This window comes from Delphinapterus leucas, chromosome 8 (genome assembly GCF_059928025.1).
Source record: "Delphinapterus leucas isolate spDelLeu-1000000601 "Yukka" chromosome 8, BTC_Dleu_Yukka2, whole genome shotgun sequence".
In the NCBI taxonomy this organism is placed as follows: domain Eukaryota; kingdom Metazoa; phylum Chordata; class Mammalia; order Artiodactyla; family Monodontidae; genus Delphinapterus; species Delphinapterus leucas.
The window spans coordinates 15830631-15851865 of record NC_143136.1 but is presented as its reverse complement, the minus strand read 5'-3'; the positions used below and the strand labels follow the sequence as shown (position 1 = coordinate 15851865).

Here is a 21235-nt window from a genome sequence, read left to right as displayed (position 1 = left end):
AGGGTTTGCTCAGGGTGGGTCTCTGCACAGCCTGTGGCATTCAGTCGCCTTCCGTGGAGAAACTCACTTTCTCTGGGTTTCATTAAATTGTTTTTGTTCCTGTGGTTTCTTGCTAAATAACTGTATCATCAGATCCCAGATGGCAGAGCCGAGGCCAAAAACAGAAACCAAGCTTTCTTCATCTCCCATGATGGCCCACAGAGGTTCTGGGAGCATCGGCTTTTATTGCAGATGTGAAACGGAGCACATCCTTGGAGGCTCATCCTGGGCTGCGGGACTGTGGGTGGCAGAGGCAGGTCGTGCGTGAGACCCTCTGGGAGTGCAGCTTGAGAAGTGGTTTCTGTGACCTCTACTCAGATACATTTCAATCTGCAAAACTGGGAAATCACAGAGAAAGGACAAGAATGTGAGCACAGAGCTGGCCGTTCAGAGCACGCCTCTTATCAGGTCACTTCCCGGCTCAAACACGCTCAGCGGCTCCGCATTACCCACACGATAAACACAACCTCCTTATTACTGCCTACAAGACTCCTCTCTCCAGCTCTGGTCACCCCTTCTAGCCTTGCTACCTACAATCCCCACTATAAATACCTTATGCTCTAGCTATCCTGGCCCCGGTTCTCTTCCAGGAACACTGTGCCTTGCTGCTTCCATACCTTCCCTCATGCTGTTCCCTTCAGCTGGAATGCCCCTCTTCCCTTTCTCTTTCTGTCACAGTTCCAGCCTCCTACCAGGACAGCTTGCTTTCCTCCTGCTTCTTCTCTTTGTTTTTTAAATCTTCTCACCTTTCCCTCCTCTGTGCTCTGCTATAACTAGATACTTCAGACACTTGCTTATTATCTGTACTTTTATTTTTTTTTTAATATTTATTTGTTTGTTTTGGCTGCACTGGGTCAGTTGCAGCACGCGGGATCTTTTAGTTGCAGCATGTGGACTCTTAGTTGCGGTATGCGAGATCTTAGTTGCGGCAGGCACGAGGGATCTAGTTCCCAGACCAGGGATCGAACCCGGGCCCCCTGCATTGGGAACGCGGAGTATTACCCACTGGACTACCAGGGAAGTCCCATTGTTTATACTTTTAATCAAAACCATGCAAATATGACTACTATTCATTGAGCTCATACTGTGTGTCTGGCGTGGTTTGATGTGGTTTACGTAAGTGCCTTCATTACATCTTCCAAGAGTCTCTGCAAGGGAGGTGATGTTACACCCACTGCACAGGTGATAAATTCAAACTTCCCCAGAGTTGCCCAGCAGTATGTCATTAAGGCTGGAGCCAACACCCAGATCCTTGTCTTGTTCCACTGATATCTATTTATCTCACCCAAAGCTTGTCAGAACTGAAGAGGGAGGCCTCTGGCTCATGTACAAAGCCCTAGACTTCCAAGCCCACGGAGGACCTGGTTTTACCTGTTGAGAGATGGATTATGGGACAATTTCTCTGCCTCAGCACAATGACTGTCCCAGGTCATGCCCATCTCCAGGTCATCCTTTATTTCTTTAGCAGTGTGCTTTGAGCTGTGGCCCTCAGGCAGCCTTAAACTGTATCCCTGTTGCTTTTGCAAAATCTGGCAAAGAAACTTGAGGTCCCTGGGAAACAAAACAAGCAAACAGCAGTAAGACCAAAAAAATGCAAACAGGTGGTCACAGGGAATGCTGTTGGTGTGGATGGTTATTTGGCCAGGTTGAGGAATGAGCAAGGTGAGACAGCGTCCATGGAACGGTACCTCCAGGGGCTCCAATGGAAGTGGGCAGGGAGCTCCTGTAAAGAGGTTCTTGGGTGGTGAGATTCCTGGTCACCTGACTTATGGACGTGTTTGTGGTCTTGGTCTGCCCTGGGATCTGCCATGAGAATGTGTGAGTGAGAAGGGGAAGCACAGTAAACGTGGAACAAAAAAGTGAAACAGTCAAACTTGACCGAAATCATGATATAAAATAGTATTTAAGGACCTAGGGAAATGCTCACAATACAATAAATAATACTTAAAATTTTAAGATTCAGTGGAATCTCAATTTTGTGAAAATGCAAGCCACCACATTTAGGCACAGGAGAGGAGAGAGACCAATCGGAGATACTCAAAGAGGCTGAATCTGAGGGTTGGGATAATGGGTAATTTTTACTTTGTCTTTATATGGTTTTTGAACTCCCACATGTTCTGGAATGAAATGTGTTCATCAGAAAAATAAGTGGTAATCAGATAATCAGGAAGAAAACAAATGATATAAAAATCCCCAAACCTTTAACTCAAAAAATTAAAAGTGAAAACAAAACAAAACAAAACCTAAACATTCACAGGACACAAGGAAATCAGTGTGCCAGAGACAGGCTGGGTGGGAAGGACCATTGTTCTGACCCAGCATAGCTTTCTTCTTAATGTTCTTTTATGTGTGTACACAAAATTTCAAAGCTTTTCCTAAGTTTATTTTTGTGACCAGTGGCTTTAAACTTGCTAAGAGATAGCCTTTCAGAGGGAACTACAGTTTGAAAATGTGACGGAAATTGATGGAACCTCCCAAGAATTTTTGGTGTAGACAAGGCTTAGAAGTGTGGATGAGTGAGACCCTCTCAGCAGAATGTCCTCCCCCTTCCATCTGTCCCTCCTTGATCTGTCCCATCCCTTCTTTACCTCTTATGCCCATCAGCCCGTAAGGACAGTGCCCCAGGGAGGGGCAGGGAGGAATCAAGGAAGGAAAATCTTTCCAAAGTATCTTTACCATCTTGGATTCCTTGAGAGCTCTGAAAAATGGAGGCTGGATTTAAGAAATGGGGATGGGGTAGCACAAAGATAGCTTTCTGCTTCCTCTTTCTTCTCCGTGTACACACACATCTACTAACATGGTAGCCCTGGGTAAAGAAAACTCCAAACTAAACATTCTGTGCCCGTTTAGCCCAGATAAACAAGAAGGATGGAAGCAGGGAAGCCTTTGGATAAAATCTTTGACTTCAGTGGCAAACTAGTCAGACTTCAGTTTTGGCTTTGTCTGATTTAAATGTTTGTTTTTATTTATTTAAAAAAATTATTTATTTATTTTTGGCTGTGTTGGGTCTTTGTTGCTGCGCGTGGGCTTTCTCTAGTTGCGGTGAGCGGGGGCTATTCTTTGTTGCCATGCGTGGGCTTCTCATTGCAGTGGCTTCTCTTGTTGTGGAGCACAGGCTCCAGGCACGTGGGCTCAGTAATTGTGGCTCACGGGCTCTAGAGTGCAGGCTCAGTAATTGTGACACATGGGCTTAGTTGCTCCGCGGCATGTGGGATCTTCTGGGACCAGGGCTCGAACCCGTGTCCCCTGCATTGGCAGGCAGATTCTTAACCACTGCGCCACCAGGGAAGCCCTAAATGTTTGTTTTTAAATCTTTGTCGGTAAAAGATCACCAAGGAGAAAACCTACATGTACTTGAATAACTTTCTTACTTTTAAAAATAAAAAATTTTTTTAATTGAGGTATAACTGACATATAACATTATATTAATTTCAGGTGTACAACATAGTGATTTGATATTTGTATATATTGCAAAATGATCACATAAGGCTAGTTAACATCCATCACCATACATAGTTACAGAATATTTTTTCTTGTGTTGAGAACTTTTACAATTTACTCTTGGCAAACTTTCAAATATGCAATTATGGTATTATTAACTATAGTCACCATGCTGTACATTACATCCCCGTGACTTATTTATTTTATAACTAGAATTTTATACCTTTTGACCCCCTTTACCCATTTTTTGGTGGTGTCTTTTAAATCTTTAGCAAATGTTTTTTGAAGGGAATTAGGAATGGGTGAGTTCAGGCTGCCAGTTTATAGCAGAACTGAGTCAACCCTTCCAAGTTCTGAATTCTGAGTATGTGCATTGGGGCAGGGGGTGGAATTCCTGGATTAAAACTAATGAACCCAAGTTTATAAGACTCCTTCTTGAACATCCTATAGCTCTTCCAAATGTCATTTTGATAAGTTAATATAAATGAATCAGAAACATCTGCACCAAAAGTCCCGCTGAGCACACAAGGGCTTAACAATTAAACGGAAGAATGCTTGGCACAATGTGGTTCAGGTTTTAGCGGATCCAAATATTTTGAATAACAGTTAAGTTCTTAAGACATTTTGAGAATTTAAAGGGCAGCTGGTTCTCCCACCCCCTCTAAAAATGGGCGCGGTAATTTCTGTTCTTTGTGTTGACTCCTGGTGCTCTTACTGCCTATGGTGGGAATTCTAGCAGAGGCCCTGTCTCTGGTCTCTGCAAACTGCTGTCCTGCTCTCTCTCGCTCTCTCTCTCTCTCTCTCTCCCCCCCTCTCTCTCCCTCCCCCCCCCCTCCCTCCCTCCCTCCCTCTCTCTCTCCCTCTCTCTGCCTCCCTCCCTCCCTCCCTTCTCTCTCTCTCTCTCTCTGTCTCTGTCTGTCTGTCTCTCTCTCTCTCTCTGTCTCTGTCTCTCTCTCTCTGTCTCTGTCTCTCTCTCTCTGTCTCTCTCTCTCTGTCTCTCTCTCTCTCTCTCTCTCTCTCTCTCTCTCTCTCTCTCTCTCTCTCTCTCTCTCTCTCTCGTTCCTAGATTTGCTTCCTCAGCAGATTCTGTGTTTCAGGCACAGAGCTCTAACAGTGATGACGAGGCAGCCCTTTGTCGAGTTGTGAGATCCATTTCTTGGTTCAGGTGGAGTGTTGTTGTCACCCTGGATCACAGAATTTCACGATCCTTGTCCCGGTTCGCGCTTCCTGATGGTGCCAGTATGAGAGCTGGTCTCTGGGAAAAGAAAAAAAATTATCAGACGTTCAGAGGAGGAGCTAAAATCCGATGGATGGTCAGGAGGAAAACAAAGCTCAAATTGTGGAAAAGGCTACAACGAAAACCTCTACCGTAAATAAAAGCCACGTTGGGTTCAGTCCTCTCCAGCCTCCCTCTCGTGCTTGGACACAGACTGAGTGATCAGTGATCCCGGCAAACGCCAGTGAGGCAGACGAAAGCGATTAGTGTGCAGTTCCCTTTCAAGCTCTTTTCTTCGAAGAAGTTGTCCTTCCATTTTATTGACTTTCAGTCTCGCCATCCTGAAATTTTAATCACCCGAGCACTGAGCAGGCATCTCAGATCACCCAACTCGTAATTCTATCTGAATTGCAAGATGAAAGGGGATACCCTCCTACATTCCTGTTCCTTCTGTTTTCCCCTTCAAGGGAGACTGTCAATCATCCTTAGGCTTCCTAAGTGATCATCATTTAATTTTCTTTATAGGTTGGAAAGTCTTGATTTCCTAACTTAAAAAAAAAGAGTAATTAAAAGTGATGGGAGCATATTAGTAAAGAGATGTAAATTCAAGAAAAATGCATGTCTATCTCACTGGGCAAACAGTAGGACTCTACCCCCAGTGACTTTTAAGTTTACTCTTTTTTTTTTTTCTTTTTTTAAAAAATTTATTTAGTTTTGGCTGCGTTGGGTCTTCGTTGCTACACGCAAGCTTTCTCTAGTTGCGGTGAGTAGGGGCTACTCTTCATTGCAGTGCGCGGGCTTCTCATTGCAGTGGCTTCTTTTGTTGCGGAGCACTGGCTCTAGGTGCGTGGGCTTCAGTAGTTGTGGCTCGTGGGCTGTAGAGCTCAGGCTCAGTAGTTGTGGTGCACAGGGCTTAGTTGCTCCCTGGTATGTGGAATCTTCTTGGACCAGGGCTCGAACCCGTGTCCCCTGCATTGGCAGGTGGATTCTTAACACTGGGCCACCAGGGAAGCCTGGCTTTTTTTTTTTTTAACATCTTTATTGGAGTATAATTGCTTTACAATGGTATGTTAGTTTCTGCTGTATAACAAAGTGAATCAGCTATACATATACATATAGCCCTATATCTCCTCCCTCTTGTGTCTCCCTCCCACCCTCCCTATCCCACCCCTCTAGGTGGTCACAAAGCACGGAGCTGATCTCCCTGTGCTATGAGGCTGGGAAGCCCGGCTTTTAAGTTTAGCACTGCTAGTTAATGATATTTCTCCACTAAGTTTCAGAAACTAAAAAACAAAAGAATTAAAAGCAGGGCTTCTTCCCATGGGTTCTGAGCCAAAATTTGTTTCAGTCTTGCCAGAGTTCAAAAAATCATACTCTTATTTGAAACCTTCCAGGACTTACTATTGCTCCCAGCCTAGATCCCAGCTGCTGCTCTTAACTTCATCTCCTATCTCTCTCTTTTCCACCTGTGTCCCAGCACACAGGCCTGTTTCCTACTTTGGGGCCTTTTGCTCAGTGGTCTCTCTGACCGCAGGCCCCAAAGGAACCAGCTTATCTCCCCATCCAGGGCTTAGCTCAAATGGCCCCTCCTTGGAGAGCACCTCCCCAGCACATACATATCATTTGGTATCACTTGATCCTGCTTTAATTTCATCCTCGTGCTTATTGCTAAATGAAATACTCTTGCTTATTGTCAGTCTTCCATCACTAAAGTGTAAGCAGTGAATGAATGGTCTGTGTAGGCATGGCATCTCTCCAGAAAAGGTTTGCCACTTTCAATTTTTAAAAAAATGTTGGTACATAAAAAAAAAAAATGTTGGGCAGTGCTTGGTTTGTACTTGGCGTGTTAACATGCTAGTTGGTGTCTTATAATAGCTTCGAGTGTTTATTTTGCAAATATTTCACCTCTGCAGCGTGTAATGGCATGCCCACCAAAGCCTATTCTTTCAGAGAGAGGTAGCAGGACCAAAACCTCGCAAAGTGTAGGCTCTAATGAAAGTGGCATCGAGTTCCTTAGATCTGCCCTTCCTAATATTTAGGCTCTAGATTACAAATTCTGGATGAATGTATGCTGAGCGTGAGAATCAGAGAGCAAGGCTTGCAGAGTTTTAGTTCCGAATCGACTGCCTTTCGGGACACTGCCCCAGCCATGGAAGGCGTTTCTGGGTAGGCCCCCGTCTCTGTAAATGGCTGTCAGTCTGGAGACCTAGGCTGATGCCCCTTTTCTCCCACAGCCCCAAGCACATGAAGCAATTCCCACCTTGAAGAATAATGCCAAGTTGACAACCCTTGGAAGCTGATGAGAAGAATCAGTGTGTAGGCTGAATGTACAGCACATGTAACTAGAAATCACAAAGGCTTTCCCAAGTTGGGTTAAAAAAAAACAGTTTAGGGACTTCCCAAGTGGCGCAGTGTTTAGGAATCCGCCTGCCAGTGCAGGGGACAGTGGTTTGATCCCTGGTCTGGGAAGATCCCACATGCCACGGAGCAACTAAGCCCGTGCACCACAACTACTGAGCCTGCGCTCTAGAACCTGCAAGACACAACTACTGAGCCTGTGTGCCACAACTACTGAAGCCCACGCGCCTAGAGCCTGTGCTCCGCAACAAGAGAAGCCACCGCAATGAGAAGCCCACGCACCGCAAGGAGGAGTAGCCCCCTCTTGCCACAACGAGAGAAAGCCTGCGTGCAGCAACGAAGACCCAACGCAGCCAAAAATAAATAAATAAAATAACTTTATATTAAAAAAAAACAGTTTATGGGCTTCCCTGGTGGCGCAGTGGTTGAGAGTCCGCCTGCCGATGCGGGGGACACGGGTTCGTGCCCCGGTCCGGGAAGATCCCACATGCCGCGGAGTGGCTGGGCCCGTGAGCCATGGCCGCAGAGCCTGCGTGTCCGGAGCCTGTGCTCCGCAACGGGAGAGGCCACAACAGTGAGAGGCCCGCATACCGAAAAGAAAAAAAAAAAAGAAACAGTTTAGAATTGCAAAAACCATTGATATTAACGGAATACTCTCCTGTGAGCTTTTATCTTAAAAATAAGGCAGATTGCTGCCCCTATCTTAGCAAAGAACATAATGGCAGCTGCTCCTGCCTGCAGAGCCAGAGAACCTTGTTTCCACGCCAGGATTCTGATGGTGGTGCAAGAGCCCTTTTTAGGGAAATGAGGTTTCTTTTTCTGTACCGTGATGGTCTGAGAGGTTAGGAATGCTTCTCAAGCTTCATGACTCCTTAACTAACTTTGGACTTGTCATCCAGGAATTTATGCAGACCCTACCCGGATGAAGGGAGGGAGCCTGGGATGGCTTCTTTCTTTCTGCGTCATCAGTTGGTTGTTTGATCCGCTGCTATTTCATCGGGACGCCTCTTCCTCGTGGCCTTCCCATTAGTACCTTTTGTGGTTGAGGGGTGTGCCTGGGCTCAGTTCCTGCATGCGGACCACTGTGGGATCCTCCGTAGGATTCACTAACTGTTCCTTTCTGGTTTGTCACCAGCATTTTTACTTATTGCTTTTTTTTAAAAATTAAATTTATTTTATTTTATTTAACATCTTTATTGGAGTATAATTGCTTTACAATGGTGTGTTAGTTTCTGCTTTACAATACCTGCTGCTTTGATCACATTATCTTACTCTCTTAAAACTCCCGTTGGGGCTTCCTCTAACACTGAGAATTAAACCTGAGAACCTTCCTTTTGGGTTTAAAAACCCTTCACTGGGGTGTCCTTGTTCCTTGCTACTCAAAGTTTGGTCCATGGGGGGGAGCAATCGGGCAGCATATGCATCACCTGGGAGCCCATTAGAACTTACGACCCTGTCGCAGGTGAACTGCATCAAAATCTGCATTTTTAACAAGATCCAGGTGAGTTGCATGTGTGTTATAATCGAGAAGTGCTTTATGGGAAATCCTCACCGCCAGCATCGTCATTCACAGCCAAGAGCTAGGTCTTTGTGAGACGTTTCTCTGCCAGGCTTTAACCAGAACGCCTTGCACACACCAGCAACAACCTCTGGTTTAAGCTTCCCAGCGTCCTCATGTGGTATGTACTGTTATTATTCCCATTTGCAGAAGGGGAATCTGAAGCCCCAGGAGATCAAGTCGTTGGTGTGAGATTACTCAGGTAGTGAGTGTTGGAACAGCCTGGATTTAATCCGAGACACTTTGCGTCCAGAGTTTGTGGACGCAAAGTTTGTCCACCAGCTCTGCACCCTCCCCTCTTCCTGGGCTCTTTTCTCCAGGCCACTTTACTCTGGACCCACTTGCCTCTTATCGGTCTGTAGAACTTCTCTAAAGCAAAGCCACAGTGAATGAAATGCTGTTTGGTGTGATCTATAAAAGCTCTGAGTCCTAAAGTTATTTTTAAGTAAGACTGTGCTGTACCCTGTATAGACTTGATCTCTCTCAGCCAAAGAGAATGAGCTCCTTCTACTGATTCCAATTAACATGGCTGCTGGGAGCCTTAGATACTACCCTCCCCGTTGTGAATTCCTTCCGGCTGTGTTGAGATAGAGTGGTATCTCAAACTTGACCTTTGGAAGAATATTTGCATTTACAGTTCTAATCTAAAAAAAATGGAGATAAGTAATTTGACTTTGCAGGGACATTGGTCCAGAGTTTATCGAGTCCTTTAAAGACCTCAAAGTCAGAATGCCTATAGCCTGTGTTCTCAAGGCCAAGGGTTAGTTACAGAAAGGTGGTATGTGAGGTCGAGTACAGATTAAGGTCAGTGGTTTCCAAACTGATTACAGAACTGCTCTGAGGGGATATTCCAGAGAAAAACTTGGGGGTTGGGATGGGGGTGTGCCTGGCCTGAAATAGGGGTTCCCTGGGCCCCTTCTCACTTTCGACCAATTGGTTTCAATCTTTTTGTGTAATAGGTCCTGTGGTAACATTCTGTTTAATGGGCCTTTCCCTACTTAAATTTTCTTTTTGTATATTAAACGCCAACTGAACTAATCCTACTCCATCATTTGCAGCTGAGGCCGTTTAGGCTCAGAAAGGCGAATTGACTTCCCCAAGGTCACACATTGTTTTGGCTAAAAGCAATTTTTTTTTTTTTTGCCGTACGCGGGCCTCTCACTGCCGTGGCCTCTCCCGTTGCGGAGCACAGGCTCCGGACGTGCAGGCTCAGCGGCCACGGCTCACGGGCCCAGCCGCTCCGCGGCACGCGGGATTCTCCCGGACCGGGGCACAAACCCGTGTCCCCTTCATCGGCAGGCGGACTCCCAACCACTGCGCCACCAGGGAAGCCCTCTTTTTTTTTTTTCTTTTAATAAATTTATTTAATTTTTCGACTGTGTTGGGTCTTCGTTGCTGTGCGCGGGCTTTCTCTAGTTGTGGTGAGCGGGTGTTACACTTCGTTGAGGTGCGCAGGCTTCTCATTGTGGTGGCTTCTCTTGTTGTGGAGCACCGGTTCTAGGTGCGTGGGCTTCAGTAGTTGTGGCTCGTGGGCTGTAGAGCGCAGGCTCAGTAGTTGTGGTGCACAGGGATTAGTTGCTCCGCGGCATGTGGGATTTTCCCAGGCCAGGGCTCAAACCCGCGTCCCTTGCACTGGCAGGTGGATTCTTAACCACTGCGCCACCAGGGAAGTCCTAAAAGCTATTTCTTGTACTCCTCCTTTGACAGCTCGAAAGCTGGGTCAGCTACCAAGTGTGCTAAACATTCGCTTCTTTTCTGTCTGGGTCTGCCCTGATTCCAGCCAGTGGTGCTGACCTGGCCATATTTCCTTTGAAGTTAGGACTCCTCTGTGTGCACTTGGAAAAGTAAACACTGTTCAGGTGTTTCGGGGCAGACCTAAGTCAAGGCGTCATATATTCTCAGCGTTCTTTGTCTTCATCTTGCGGTAAATCTGTACCGCTCCCTTTCGGTCATGACTTAGTTATGCATTGAAGGCAGCCTTGCAGAGAACAGGGAATACTCTTGTATCTGCAAAATAGAGCAGCTGTTCTCCCACCCAAACCTTAAGTTACCAAAAACCCCATTTTAGGAGAATGTGCATTTGAGAAATTTGTGACCAAAAGGGAAAGATGGCATTGGGAGACTGAGATCATGTTTTTTATCCCCACCTGCAAAACCGTTTTCCCTTTTCACTTTCAAGTAAAGAAACCAGGAAATCAAATAGACAAATGAGAATATCAGTGACATTTTGCAGTTAGTAATAATGGCTATCTGGGTAATTTCCATCTTATCATCCCTTGTTTACCGGAAACTTCTTTGGCTTTGAGGCAGGTGATTGGTATACTAAGAGGTATTTTATTTCTAAAAGTAGCTCCTCTCCACTCACCTGAATGTTCAGTGCTTTTCCTGATCTTTTGTCTAAAAATTAGCTGCTAATCACTGACTCCTGAGTCTGTGCTGCAGAAACACGGCTCCACTGCCTGGGATGTCAGCTCCTTGGGCACGACCAGTTCTACAGAATGTATTGATGGATGTTTTTGTTCCAGGATTTGGTTTCCTGTCTCTCAGTTTTATCTCCTCTTCTCTCTGCCATTCACTTTACCTACCATTTCTATTTCTAACCCCGGTTTCTTTTCCCTCTAACTGTTCCTGATGCGACCAACACATACCCTGAAACTGAAATTCTTATTTACAAAGATATATTGAAGTGATACACACTGAGATTTCCTACAAGGGGAACTTAGATTATTGTCCTGAAAAGACAAGTACTTAACTACTTTACTTACACTACATGTAATTCTGAAGAAGTTGGAAGAAAATATTGGCTCTCAACCTATTTAATTACATATACAAAGATGTTATCTAAAAGCTCCTTTGGCTGCCCTATATACATGTTGATATTTTTAACTTCACCTTTGCTTTTTGTTTCTCAAAAAGATTTAGAGAATATTTAGCTCTCTACTCAAAAAAAAAAAAAAAAAGAAAAAAGAGAGCGTTTCTAAAAATTAAAAAAAGAGTTCCTAAGAGAATGTAAAAGGCATGCCTAAAGATATTAGTTAGTAATATGTAACACTAAAGCAGTTTGCTGTCATCCATGCCAGTTTTTTCGATTATTTACTAGGATGAAAATATTGAACTTGGTCTCAGTTAAGTCTCTAGGGTAGAGAATGGTTGTTGCTGAATATTTATAATGTCATATAACACTTGGGTACCATGAAATGACACGAGGGAGGGGTTTGACCCTTGTCAAAGTTTGGCAAAAGTTTTCCTCATAAAGCTTCAAAGCAGGACAGATTACCAAGTGTACCTGACAGCTGGTGCCTTAAAATAACTAATTTTTACGTAAAAAAACGTCGCTTCACAGGATTTGCCCCAAGGTCAAGCCTGTTGGATGTATGTTTATAAAGCAGAATCTGCAGAGATTAGTCCTCATATTAGATAATGAGACAGAGAAGGAGGGAGGGAGGAGTTTGTCATTTATTCACCTCAGTCCCTTGACCTTGTTTTGCACATCTAACCATAGTATCTTGGCAGAGAGGTAGAACTATACACTTCCTTATTTAATTCATTTTGTGCATTATTGTCTTTCCACTTTACGATGGATCCGTTCTTTCTCCTTTGAATTCACTTAGAAGTAACGTTCATCCCAGTAGAGAGATGAATTTCTGGCTTACGTTGTATGCTCCCTCTGACTAGCATCTTCCTCCCAGGTAGTGCCATGTACTGCTTGGCTTGAGGCTGAATTTTTGAACTTAACCGTGACTGGTTTACACGAATCCCGATATGCCTCTGGAGCCGAGGGCAGTGTCGACATAAGTCTTTTTTTTTTTTTCCTCCCTGCCTGCTACCAGGATAACAGGATGGAGAAGGATGATAGAAAATGGGAGTGCATTTTTAGCAGGCCCCGTGCCCACTTGCTGTGTTTCTTGCACCATCACTGTAGTGGGCCAACTTGACGAATCCCATTTAAAAGGTAAATTACAAACATGCATCTGCAAGCGATTTTTCTAAAGTCTTCATGTTAGTTAATTTCTTGTTGCAACAAATTACCACGAACTTAGTGGCTTAAAACAACACGTATTTATTCTGTGGATACAAAATATATGGGGGTCAGAAGTCCAAAATGGTTCTTATCTGGCTGAAATCAAGGTACCAGCAGAGCTGTGTTCCTTCTGGAGCCTCAAGGAGAGGATCCTTTTCCTCACTTTTTCCAGCTTCTAGAGGCGCCGGCATCCCTTGACTCACGGCCCCTTCCTCCATCTTCAAATCACTTTCTGCCTCTTGACTCTTCCGCCTCCTTCTATTAGTTAAAGATCTTTGTGATTCCATTGAAGCCACCTACATAACCCAGGGTAACCCCTCAATCTCGAAATCATTAATTACGTCTGCAGAGCCCCTTTTGCCGTGTAAGGTAACATCTTCACAGGTTCTAAGGATTAGGAGGTAGACATCTTTGGGGACATTCTCCTGCCTCGCACACTCATAGACCCACACAGTGTGTGCTAGCGGAGTTCACCTCCCTTGAGTTTCTAGCCCTCTGTGGACACAGGAGAAAGGTTTGGGTTGTTTTGTGTCTTTCCCTGATATTTCTGTCTTGGATGTTACTAATTTAATTTTAGAAAGAATTAACATCATCTGTGTTTGTGTAGACACCTGGGGGTTGATAGATGTTCAGTAACACTGTAGGCTGCTAGTACTGATACTGTAATTACACAAGGGGAGAGGAGGTAGCACCTTGGCAATTGAAACCCTGTGATTCGTAGATAGAGGGTTTTTTTTGTTTTGTTTGTTTTTGTTTGGGGGTTTTGGGGGCCACATCTAGGGGCATGTGGGATCTTAGTTCCCCCGACTAGGGATGGAACCAACATCCCCTGCAGTAGAAGCAAGGAGTCTTTGGACGACCAAGGAAGTCCCTAGGTAGAGGTTCTTATTTTTTTAATTTATTTTTACATATTTATTTATTTGGCTTCGCTGGGTCTTAGTTGCGGCATGGGGGACTGTTTCAGTTGCAGCATGCATGCGGGGTCTAGTTCCCTGACTAGGGATCAAACCCAGGTCCCCCTGCATTGAGAGCATGGAGTCTTAACCACTGGACCACCAGGGAAGTCCTTAGATAGAGGTTTTTAAAACTTGCCTTATAGTGACCTGTTCAATGAACTCACAGAGTCTTCTAACTTTTGTCTTTTAGGCTTATGTACAGAAGTACATTGTGAAGAATTATTTCTACTATTACCTATTCAGATTTTCAGCCGCTTTGGGACAAGAAGTGTTCTACATAACATTCCTTCCGTTCACTCACTGGAATATTGATCCTTATTTGTCCAGAAGACTGACCATAATATGGGTTGTAAGTATTATTATTACTTATGAACCAGTATTACTTCTACAACAACTACCTGCTTTGGGATCCAAGTACTCTGCATATATGCTCTTTATTAAAAATCACTTAGAGTTGAATTTTTACCTGGTTTACTTTGGGAAAATGGAAGGGAAGATTTAAAAGCTGTGCGTGAATAAGACTATGAGAGAGGAAGAGATGATGTGCAGGAAAAGGACCTTTCTGAGAATCCATGAAGGGACATAAAATGCTTCCTCCCAAGAAACCCCTTTTAGTAAAATTTGATCAGAAACAAAATAGGAGCTGTTGACTAATAATTCCTTGTGGTATTAAGTGTAACTACCCCATGTCTATTGGATACACAAAAGCATGTAAGGCAGGGCAACTTCTCTGAGGAAGCTTGTAGTATTGTGGGGGCAGCTGGCGTATACACGAAAACCCAATGATAATTCTGGGTGGAGAGGTGGAGCCCCTTCTGATGTTTTGTTTGGGACCCTATCGTTGAACTTTGTTCAGGATCAAATAAGTTCTGATTTTTATTTATTTATTTTATTTTTTGGGCCACATCGGGTCTTAGTTGCAGCACACGGGGTCTTTGTTGAGGCATGCAGGCTTCTCTCTAGTTGTGACATGCAGGTTTTCTCTTCTCTGGTTGTGGTGCGCAGGCTCCAGGGCAGGTGAGCTCTGTAGTTTGTGGCGTGCAGGCTCTCTAGTTGAGGCGCGAGAGCTCAGTAGTTGTGGTGTGTGGGCTTAGTTGCCCAGTGGCGTGTGGGAGCTTAATTCCCTGCCAAGGGATCGAACCCTCGTCCCCTGCATTGTAAGGTGGATTCTTTACCACTGGACCACCAGAGAAGTCCCTGATTTTTTTTTTTAAACTGGGGGAGATGGTGGTTATTTGCAAGGCAGCAAGGCATGCTGCCAGCATCCGGACCCTGGGATCAGGTAGGCCTGGGTTCAAGTGCAGCTCAGCCACTGCGCTTGTCCATGTGCCCTTGTCCTGAGCCTGTAAAATGGTGTTAATGCACGTCTCCCAGAATCATCATGAAGACACATAGGGTATGGCCTGGTGCATGCGAGGACTCTGCAAGTCTCCATAAGCGTGCTAACACATGGTGATGAGTCCAAGAAGGTGAAAGAGTCGTAAAGGTCAACCAATTTTTAGGTCAAAGATGGTTTAGCCGGGAGAGGGGGCTTCAGGGACAAGGTTGCCAGCGTGGCTGTTTCCCTGACTCAAGATTCTGCTCTGAAAACAGCTTCAGAAGTGCCTGGTCAAGAAATATTTTAGATTCCACATATAAGTGATATCATATGATATGTCTTTCTCATTCTGACTTACTTCACTTAGTATGATATTCTCCAGCTGCATCCATGTTGCTGCAAATGGCGTTATTTCATTCTTTTTTATGGCTGAGTAGTATTCCATTTAATATATGTACCACATCTTCTTTATGCATGAACCTCTCTACGAAACAAACAGGACTGGCAGACATAGAGAACAGACTTGTGATTGCCAGTGTGGAGGGCAGGGAGCAGAGGGAAGGACTGGGAGTTTGGAATTAACAGATATAAACTAGTATATACAGGATGGATAAGCAACAGGGTCCTACTGTATAGCACAGGGAACTATATTCAACACCCTGTGAGAAACCAGAATGGAAAGAATCTGAGAAAGAATATGTATGTGTATAACTGAGTCGCTTTGCTGTACGGTAGAAATCGTAACACAACCTGGTAAATCAACTCTACTTCAGGTAAAAAAAAATAAAATAAAAGAAGTGCCTGTTGTATCTAAAGAAGCTGGGGTTCTCGGGCGGCTCTGCTCTGAGAAGCCGTGGCTGCACCCCTGGTGCTTTTATTTTTCTCATTTGTGGAACAAGTGAGAGGGGCCTTGATCAGGAGGCATAAGTGCAGATATCCTAAAAGGCAGGGCAGAGGAATAAAGCGGTGAAGTGCTGGGTGGGGCACCTGGGGCATTGGGAGTGGCTACCCCTTACCTCCACCTGTGCCTGAGAGAGGAAAGACAGGCTGGTGTGGTCAGATCTCTTTTTCATGTGAAATCTTTAAATGTAGGGCTTCCATTTTTAAAAGCTCTATATGCCAGTTGAACAAAGAATCCTTTAAGTCTAAACTTCCGAGGCTTGGTTTGAAGCCTCTGGCCTTGAAGAACAGCTAAGGTCCCTCGGGCTCATGGTTAAGATTATTTGGCCCCGAATTCTTCCTATTTGCTCCTTTTCTCTCTCAAACTACAAGCCACTTTTTCCTTTCTCCATCCCTGTCTCCCTTCCAGCCCTCTTCTGAAACCTAGCTTCTGTCTAAAAGTGTGATCCAACGAGACTCTGCAAAAGCACAGGCATCTTGCAAAAGATGCACATTAGTGCGGTTGTTCCTCTCCCTCCGCAAGCGGCTTCCGTTCCTGCAGGGTGGTGATGTCCCCGGGAGGAGCTGGGGGAGGAAAGACAGGGAGCGGGGTGCAATCCTTCTGTTCTTAGGACGTGAAAATGCACCCAAGACCCGTGGTGCTTGAGCTTCTTTTCCTGTCATTTATTTTCTGAGATACCAAAATATATATATATATATCTCCAACTTTTATGGTTGTCAAGTGGGGCAAATGATGCAAAATACTTGTAGTAACCTGGGAATATCTTATACTGTGTACAGTCAGCTCAAGGCCAATTATCTTGCCCACCGAGGGTGGAAAACTTTTCCTGAGGGGCCGGGAAGATCTTTAGACCTGATGGGAGGCAGTGGTTAGGGGACTCAGATTGTCATTATGGGTTGTTATTTTTCGCTTTGGAGTCCTCATTTCAAAGGGCTCAAAAGATTTTCCATTTGAGGTAGAATTACCAGTCTTTTGTCAGAGAGTGGGCAAATAAAGTCTTTACCTGAGAGAGGAAAGAGCAACCTTTGACTATGCAGTTTGTCCTGAGCTTTGGCGATGTGCTATTTGCTTTCAGAAATGGGTGCATGGCCAGGTCCAAAAGGCCCCCATGCAGAGAGGTATGTAATTCGTATCAGTGAAGCGGTGTGTGCATTCCTGGCAGTTCCGGTGGAGGGAATAGTGGCCGGTCCAAGGGGGGGATGGAGGGAGGGAAGGAAGAAGGGGCAGAGGGAGAGAGGTAGAGGCTGGGGTGGGTGGGGGAGGGTTCAGAGGTGGGGAGGTGTTTGCTTTGTGCTCTGCTGCGGAGATAGATAATAATGAGAGAGGCTTGGTTTGGCTCCAGTGTTGAAAGTGGGTGGAGGGAAGGAAAATTCCTGATGGTGTTGGCAGTTGGGAGGGAAGGAGGGGTGGAGACGGGTGAGATTCTTTTGGGCAATCAGCTTCCTGCTGAGGCAGCCTGTCTCCTGTAAGGGATATCCCTAAATTAGTGGCTGCCTCTTTAAGGGGTGAGGGTGAAGAAATGTTAATTATATAAGGGGCAGAATTTGAAGTCCCCTAGCTTTAAACATCTTTTCTCACCCAAAATCCTTTGGAAGGCAGCTGTGTCCAAGAGTGCCAAACCTCTTGACAAATTTCATATTAATTCGACAATTGTCATTGGATGAAGTCTCAACAGGTTTTATTGCTTTTAAAAATAATTTTTTATATTAGGGGTGACTCATACTGTCTGAAGTAGCTTAGCAGAATTTATGGTTATATTAACTGTTTTCTCATCACAATCATAATTGTTCCTCTTGTCTGTTGCACCTCTCATTGCTTTTGTTGGCATCTGTGTTCATTATTTGATCTTCATAACAATGGGTTGGCATTATTTTATAGGTTGGGATAGTAATACTTCAAATAATAATAAGCCATATTATATGTTGAGGACTTACTACACATGCCACTCAGTGCAATAACGCTTTACATATTTTACCTAATTTAATCCTGCCAGCAATCCTGAGAAGTGATTATTGCCAGTTTTACAGGTTAGGAAACTGACATGTAGAGAGGATCACTTTGGATTAAGTGGATTTGATCCTGTCCCCGAAGGCCTCTTGTGCTAGAGAGGGCCGCCACTCAGCTTCAAGCATTAAAATGACTTGCCCAAGGTTCTCTTCCATTGCATATTTGCTGTGATTGTATTTCAGGTTTGCCTGTATGGCATTTATTAACTCTATCTACTACTTAAGTGTCTTCTGTAGGCCCTTCTTGACAAGTCAAAGGTATCTTATCCCAGAAAAGTTAGATAAGCTTTTTTTTAATTAGCTGAAAAACATCAATGAGGTATTTTCTTCTGTCACTTATCAAGGTTTTTAACCTGTCATTGGATTCAATAGAATCTTCGACCTTGGGACAGAAAAGGCCATGAATGGGTTATTCATTAGATGCTCATGAAGAGATGTTATAGGTAGTGCTTCACAGGGAGTCACTGCCCAACTGAGTGATTATCTGATCTCCTGGCTTCCACTGTGGTGTGGTGACAGCCCCACCAAAAAGAAAATAGTACTGCTTGTGTCTTAAAAATGTTAGAGGCAATTTCATTGAAACTGCATCGTGTTCAGCTTTGTAACATGAGGCAAAATCTCACTTTTTGCTAAATAAAGTTATTCTCCATTTTGTAAAATAATGCAAATATCGATACCACAACTGGTCCGTGGGAGGCTCATCTTCTCTATTCTTAGGATACTTACATCCTGCCTCTTTTCACAGATCTTGCATGGCATTCAAGATGAGATGCAAGAAAAAAATGGGAAATCAAAATTAGGGGGAATACAGATAAAATAGGAGATGAATGCCTAAAGTTGAGCCATGAATTTCTTTCAACTTTGTCTTGACTAATTTTAAATGAAACATTATTCGCTAGGGAAGAATAGGCTTATTCCTAAGAGAGGAAACCTCCTGACACGTAGGATTGATAGAATCATTAAGGATAGTGATGCATGTTGCTAAATTGTATTCCTAGGAATGTTGTTTGCTATCAGTACCCCGATCAGCTGTGTGAGAATGCTCCTTTTGACTCTTCCTCATAACCTGTGTGTTCTCATTGTTTCAATCATTGCTGATTAAACCGATGAAAAATGGTACCTCCATTAATTTTCATATATTTTTAGTGAAAATGAAAATATTTTTCAGACTTTCATCAGCCATTTGTGTTAACGCCTGTGAATTGTCAGTCTGTCTTTTGATTATATTTTTAAAGGGCTTTAAGTTTTTAATTGCTTTTCAGCAGTTGTTAACATAAAATGTATTCAACTGTTGATCTTCCATGTCTCAGAGGCAATGCGCCTTTATATATAAGATTTTTAGAAATTTAAGATTTTGAGAAATGGTATGTAAGTTTATGGTATCAGCAATAGTGACCTAAGAAAATCCCTTAAAATTGAGTTTCAGTGCTTTTATGCTGGGTGTTCACTTTAGTTTTAGGCGCAGACCTCACCACTCCTTGTTGCCCTACCTTTTGTGACCTCCCTGGCCCCTTTAATTTGAATTTGGGACTCCCATCTTCAGGCGCTTAATCTTTCTGGCCTGCAGTTTCCCTGGCCACAAAATAGCTTACTCAGGAGCAACCAGCCCTTAGAAAACCTGATTCTTTTTCTCTTTTTTTTTTTTTTTTGCGGTACGCGGGCCTCTCCCGTTGCGGAGCACAGGCTCTCGATGCACAGGCTCAGCGGCCATGGCTCACGGGCCCAGCCGCTCCACGGCATGTGGGATCTTCCCAGACCGGGGCACGAACCGGTGTCCCTGCGTCGGCAGGTGGACTCTCAACCACTGCGCCACCAGGGAAGCCCAGAAAACCTGATTCTTGCTGCCTAAACTCCAGGAAGGTTTAAATTTGTCTTGGAGTTTTTCCTTGTCTTTTTTCCCCATTTGTAAACACTTCTTTTACCTAACATCAAAGGATACAGTCTCCACCATTCTAACCCATGTGTGGTTATTTTTAAGTAATGGTCATCCTATGCAAACTATTCTTGAATGTTGAAGATCTGGTTGCTTCTGAGAGTTTCTGGGCAGGGTTAATCTCTCTTATAATTCGTGGGGTGTTTTTTTTTGTTGTTTTTTTTTTTTAAAGTCCCCTCAATCCATTTTAATTTATGGCTTTTGATGATCTCCTTGAATGGAAGCAAGGAGTGTTCATGTCAGGGGAGGGGGGCTGCTTCTACCTCTATCAGCAGCTTTGAGGTTTGGTCAGAGGTTCCTGATCCTGAAATACCATGAAAGGAACATGAGGCTGATATTTATAGGGTGTTTTTTTGGTTTCCACTCAAACTAGCTCAGGAAAGGGAGGATTTGTTGTAAGGTTTCAAAGAATCCCGTAGGAGCCAGAACCTCACAGGAGCTGATGCCAGTGAACAGCTAGGTTTCTGCTACAATTAAGCAATTGCTCCAGGATCTGCTTCTTTACCTCCTGTTGCCAGCTGGTAACTTCCTGTCTTTTAGTTCAGAGTTGCAAGACAGTCTGACCCAGCTCACTGTGTAGCACAACTCCATCTCGGGGTCAATGCGTATGTTGACTGTATTTCGTCCAAGCAGCTGTGTTGGGGGCGGCGATAGACAATTAATTGGGGCACAGAGCCATGGGCCAGGTTGAAACATCAAGAGACTTGGACTATAATCGTAGCAGTGAAACCTTGCTCAAGCCACTTCATGATTCTGGCCTGCAGCATCCCTAGCTTCAAAATGAAAGGACCCAGCTAGAGAATCTTTGGAGGCATATAACATGGTCATGACTCTTCTTTATATGTTCGCTATGTGACACTTAAGAGATCCATCCATGGCATGGAGTAAGGAGGCAAAGAGTAAATGCTGGGCGGGGCAGGATAACATTAAAAAAAAAAAAAAAAGGCCTGTCATCTCTTCTGCAGACCAAATGCTAATGCGGTTTTACATGTTTTGTGCTGGGAACCCCTCAATATTAGACAGTACATTAGAAATGCATATCAAATCCACTGCTAAATATTTGTTAGGTAGTCTGCTGTTTTGTGTTCAACACGATCAAAGGAACGCTTTAAGAGGAAATGCTGAATTGCTTGGTGACTGTAGATTCCATTTTTATGTACACTCAAAATCCCGGCCATAAGGAAGTCATAACAGCAGAAGGTTCCTCTTGGCAGGTCCTTCCGTTCCTCCTCTTGCAAGCCACATTAACTTGTGTTGGAGAGCTTGAGTTTAAATGATGGATTTTACATCTCTCACGTTCTGGTTATTGAAAGCTAGCTAGCTGATATCTACATTATAAAGTAGAACTAAAATTTATATTTAAATTGTGCCTATGATCTAGTGTCTAACTGCAGCAGAGTCTAGGGTATTATTTTATAAACAGTTCCATAAATTGGTTAAGAGGTAGCTTTATGATTAACATATCTAAATGCAGTGGTGTCTCTTTGG

At 44.0% G+C, this 21235-nt stretch overlaps 1 protein-coding gene across 5 annotated transcripts in view; it reads left to right on the top strand.

Annotated features, from left to right (window-relative positions):
- SGPP2 (sphingosine-1-phosphate phosphatase 2) overlaps positions 1 to 21235 on the top strand; it is a 122596-nt gene that overhangs the window by 31728 nt on the left and 69633 nt on the right. For 4 of the 5 annotated variants that reach the window (XM_022567798.3, XM_089916322.1, XM_089916321.1 and 1 more), the window contains one exon: positions 13780 to 13938. The exons of the other annotated variant lie outside the window; for it this stretch is intronic. In XM_022567798.3, coding sequence (XP_022423506.2) covers positions 13780 to 13938 — 159 coding nt within the window. The remainder of the gene's footprint in view (positions 1 to 13779; positions 13939 to 21235) is intronic. 5 annotated transcript variants of the gene reach the window in all.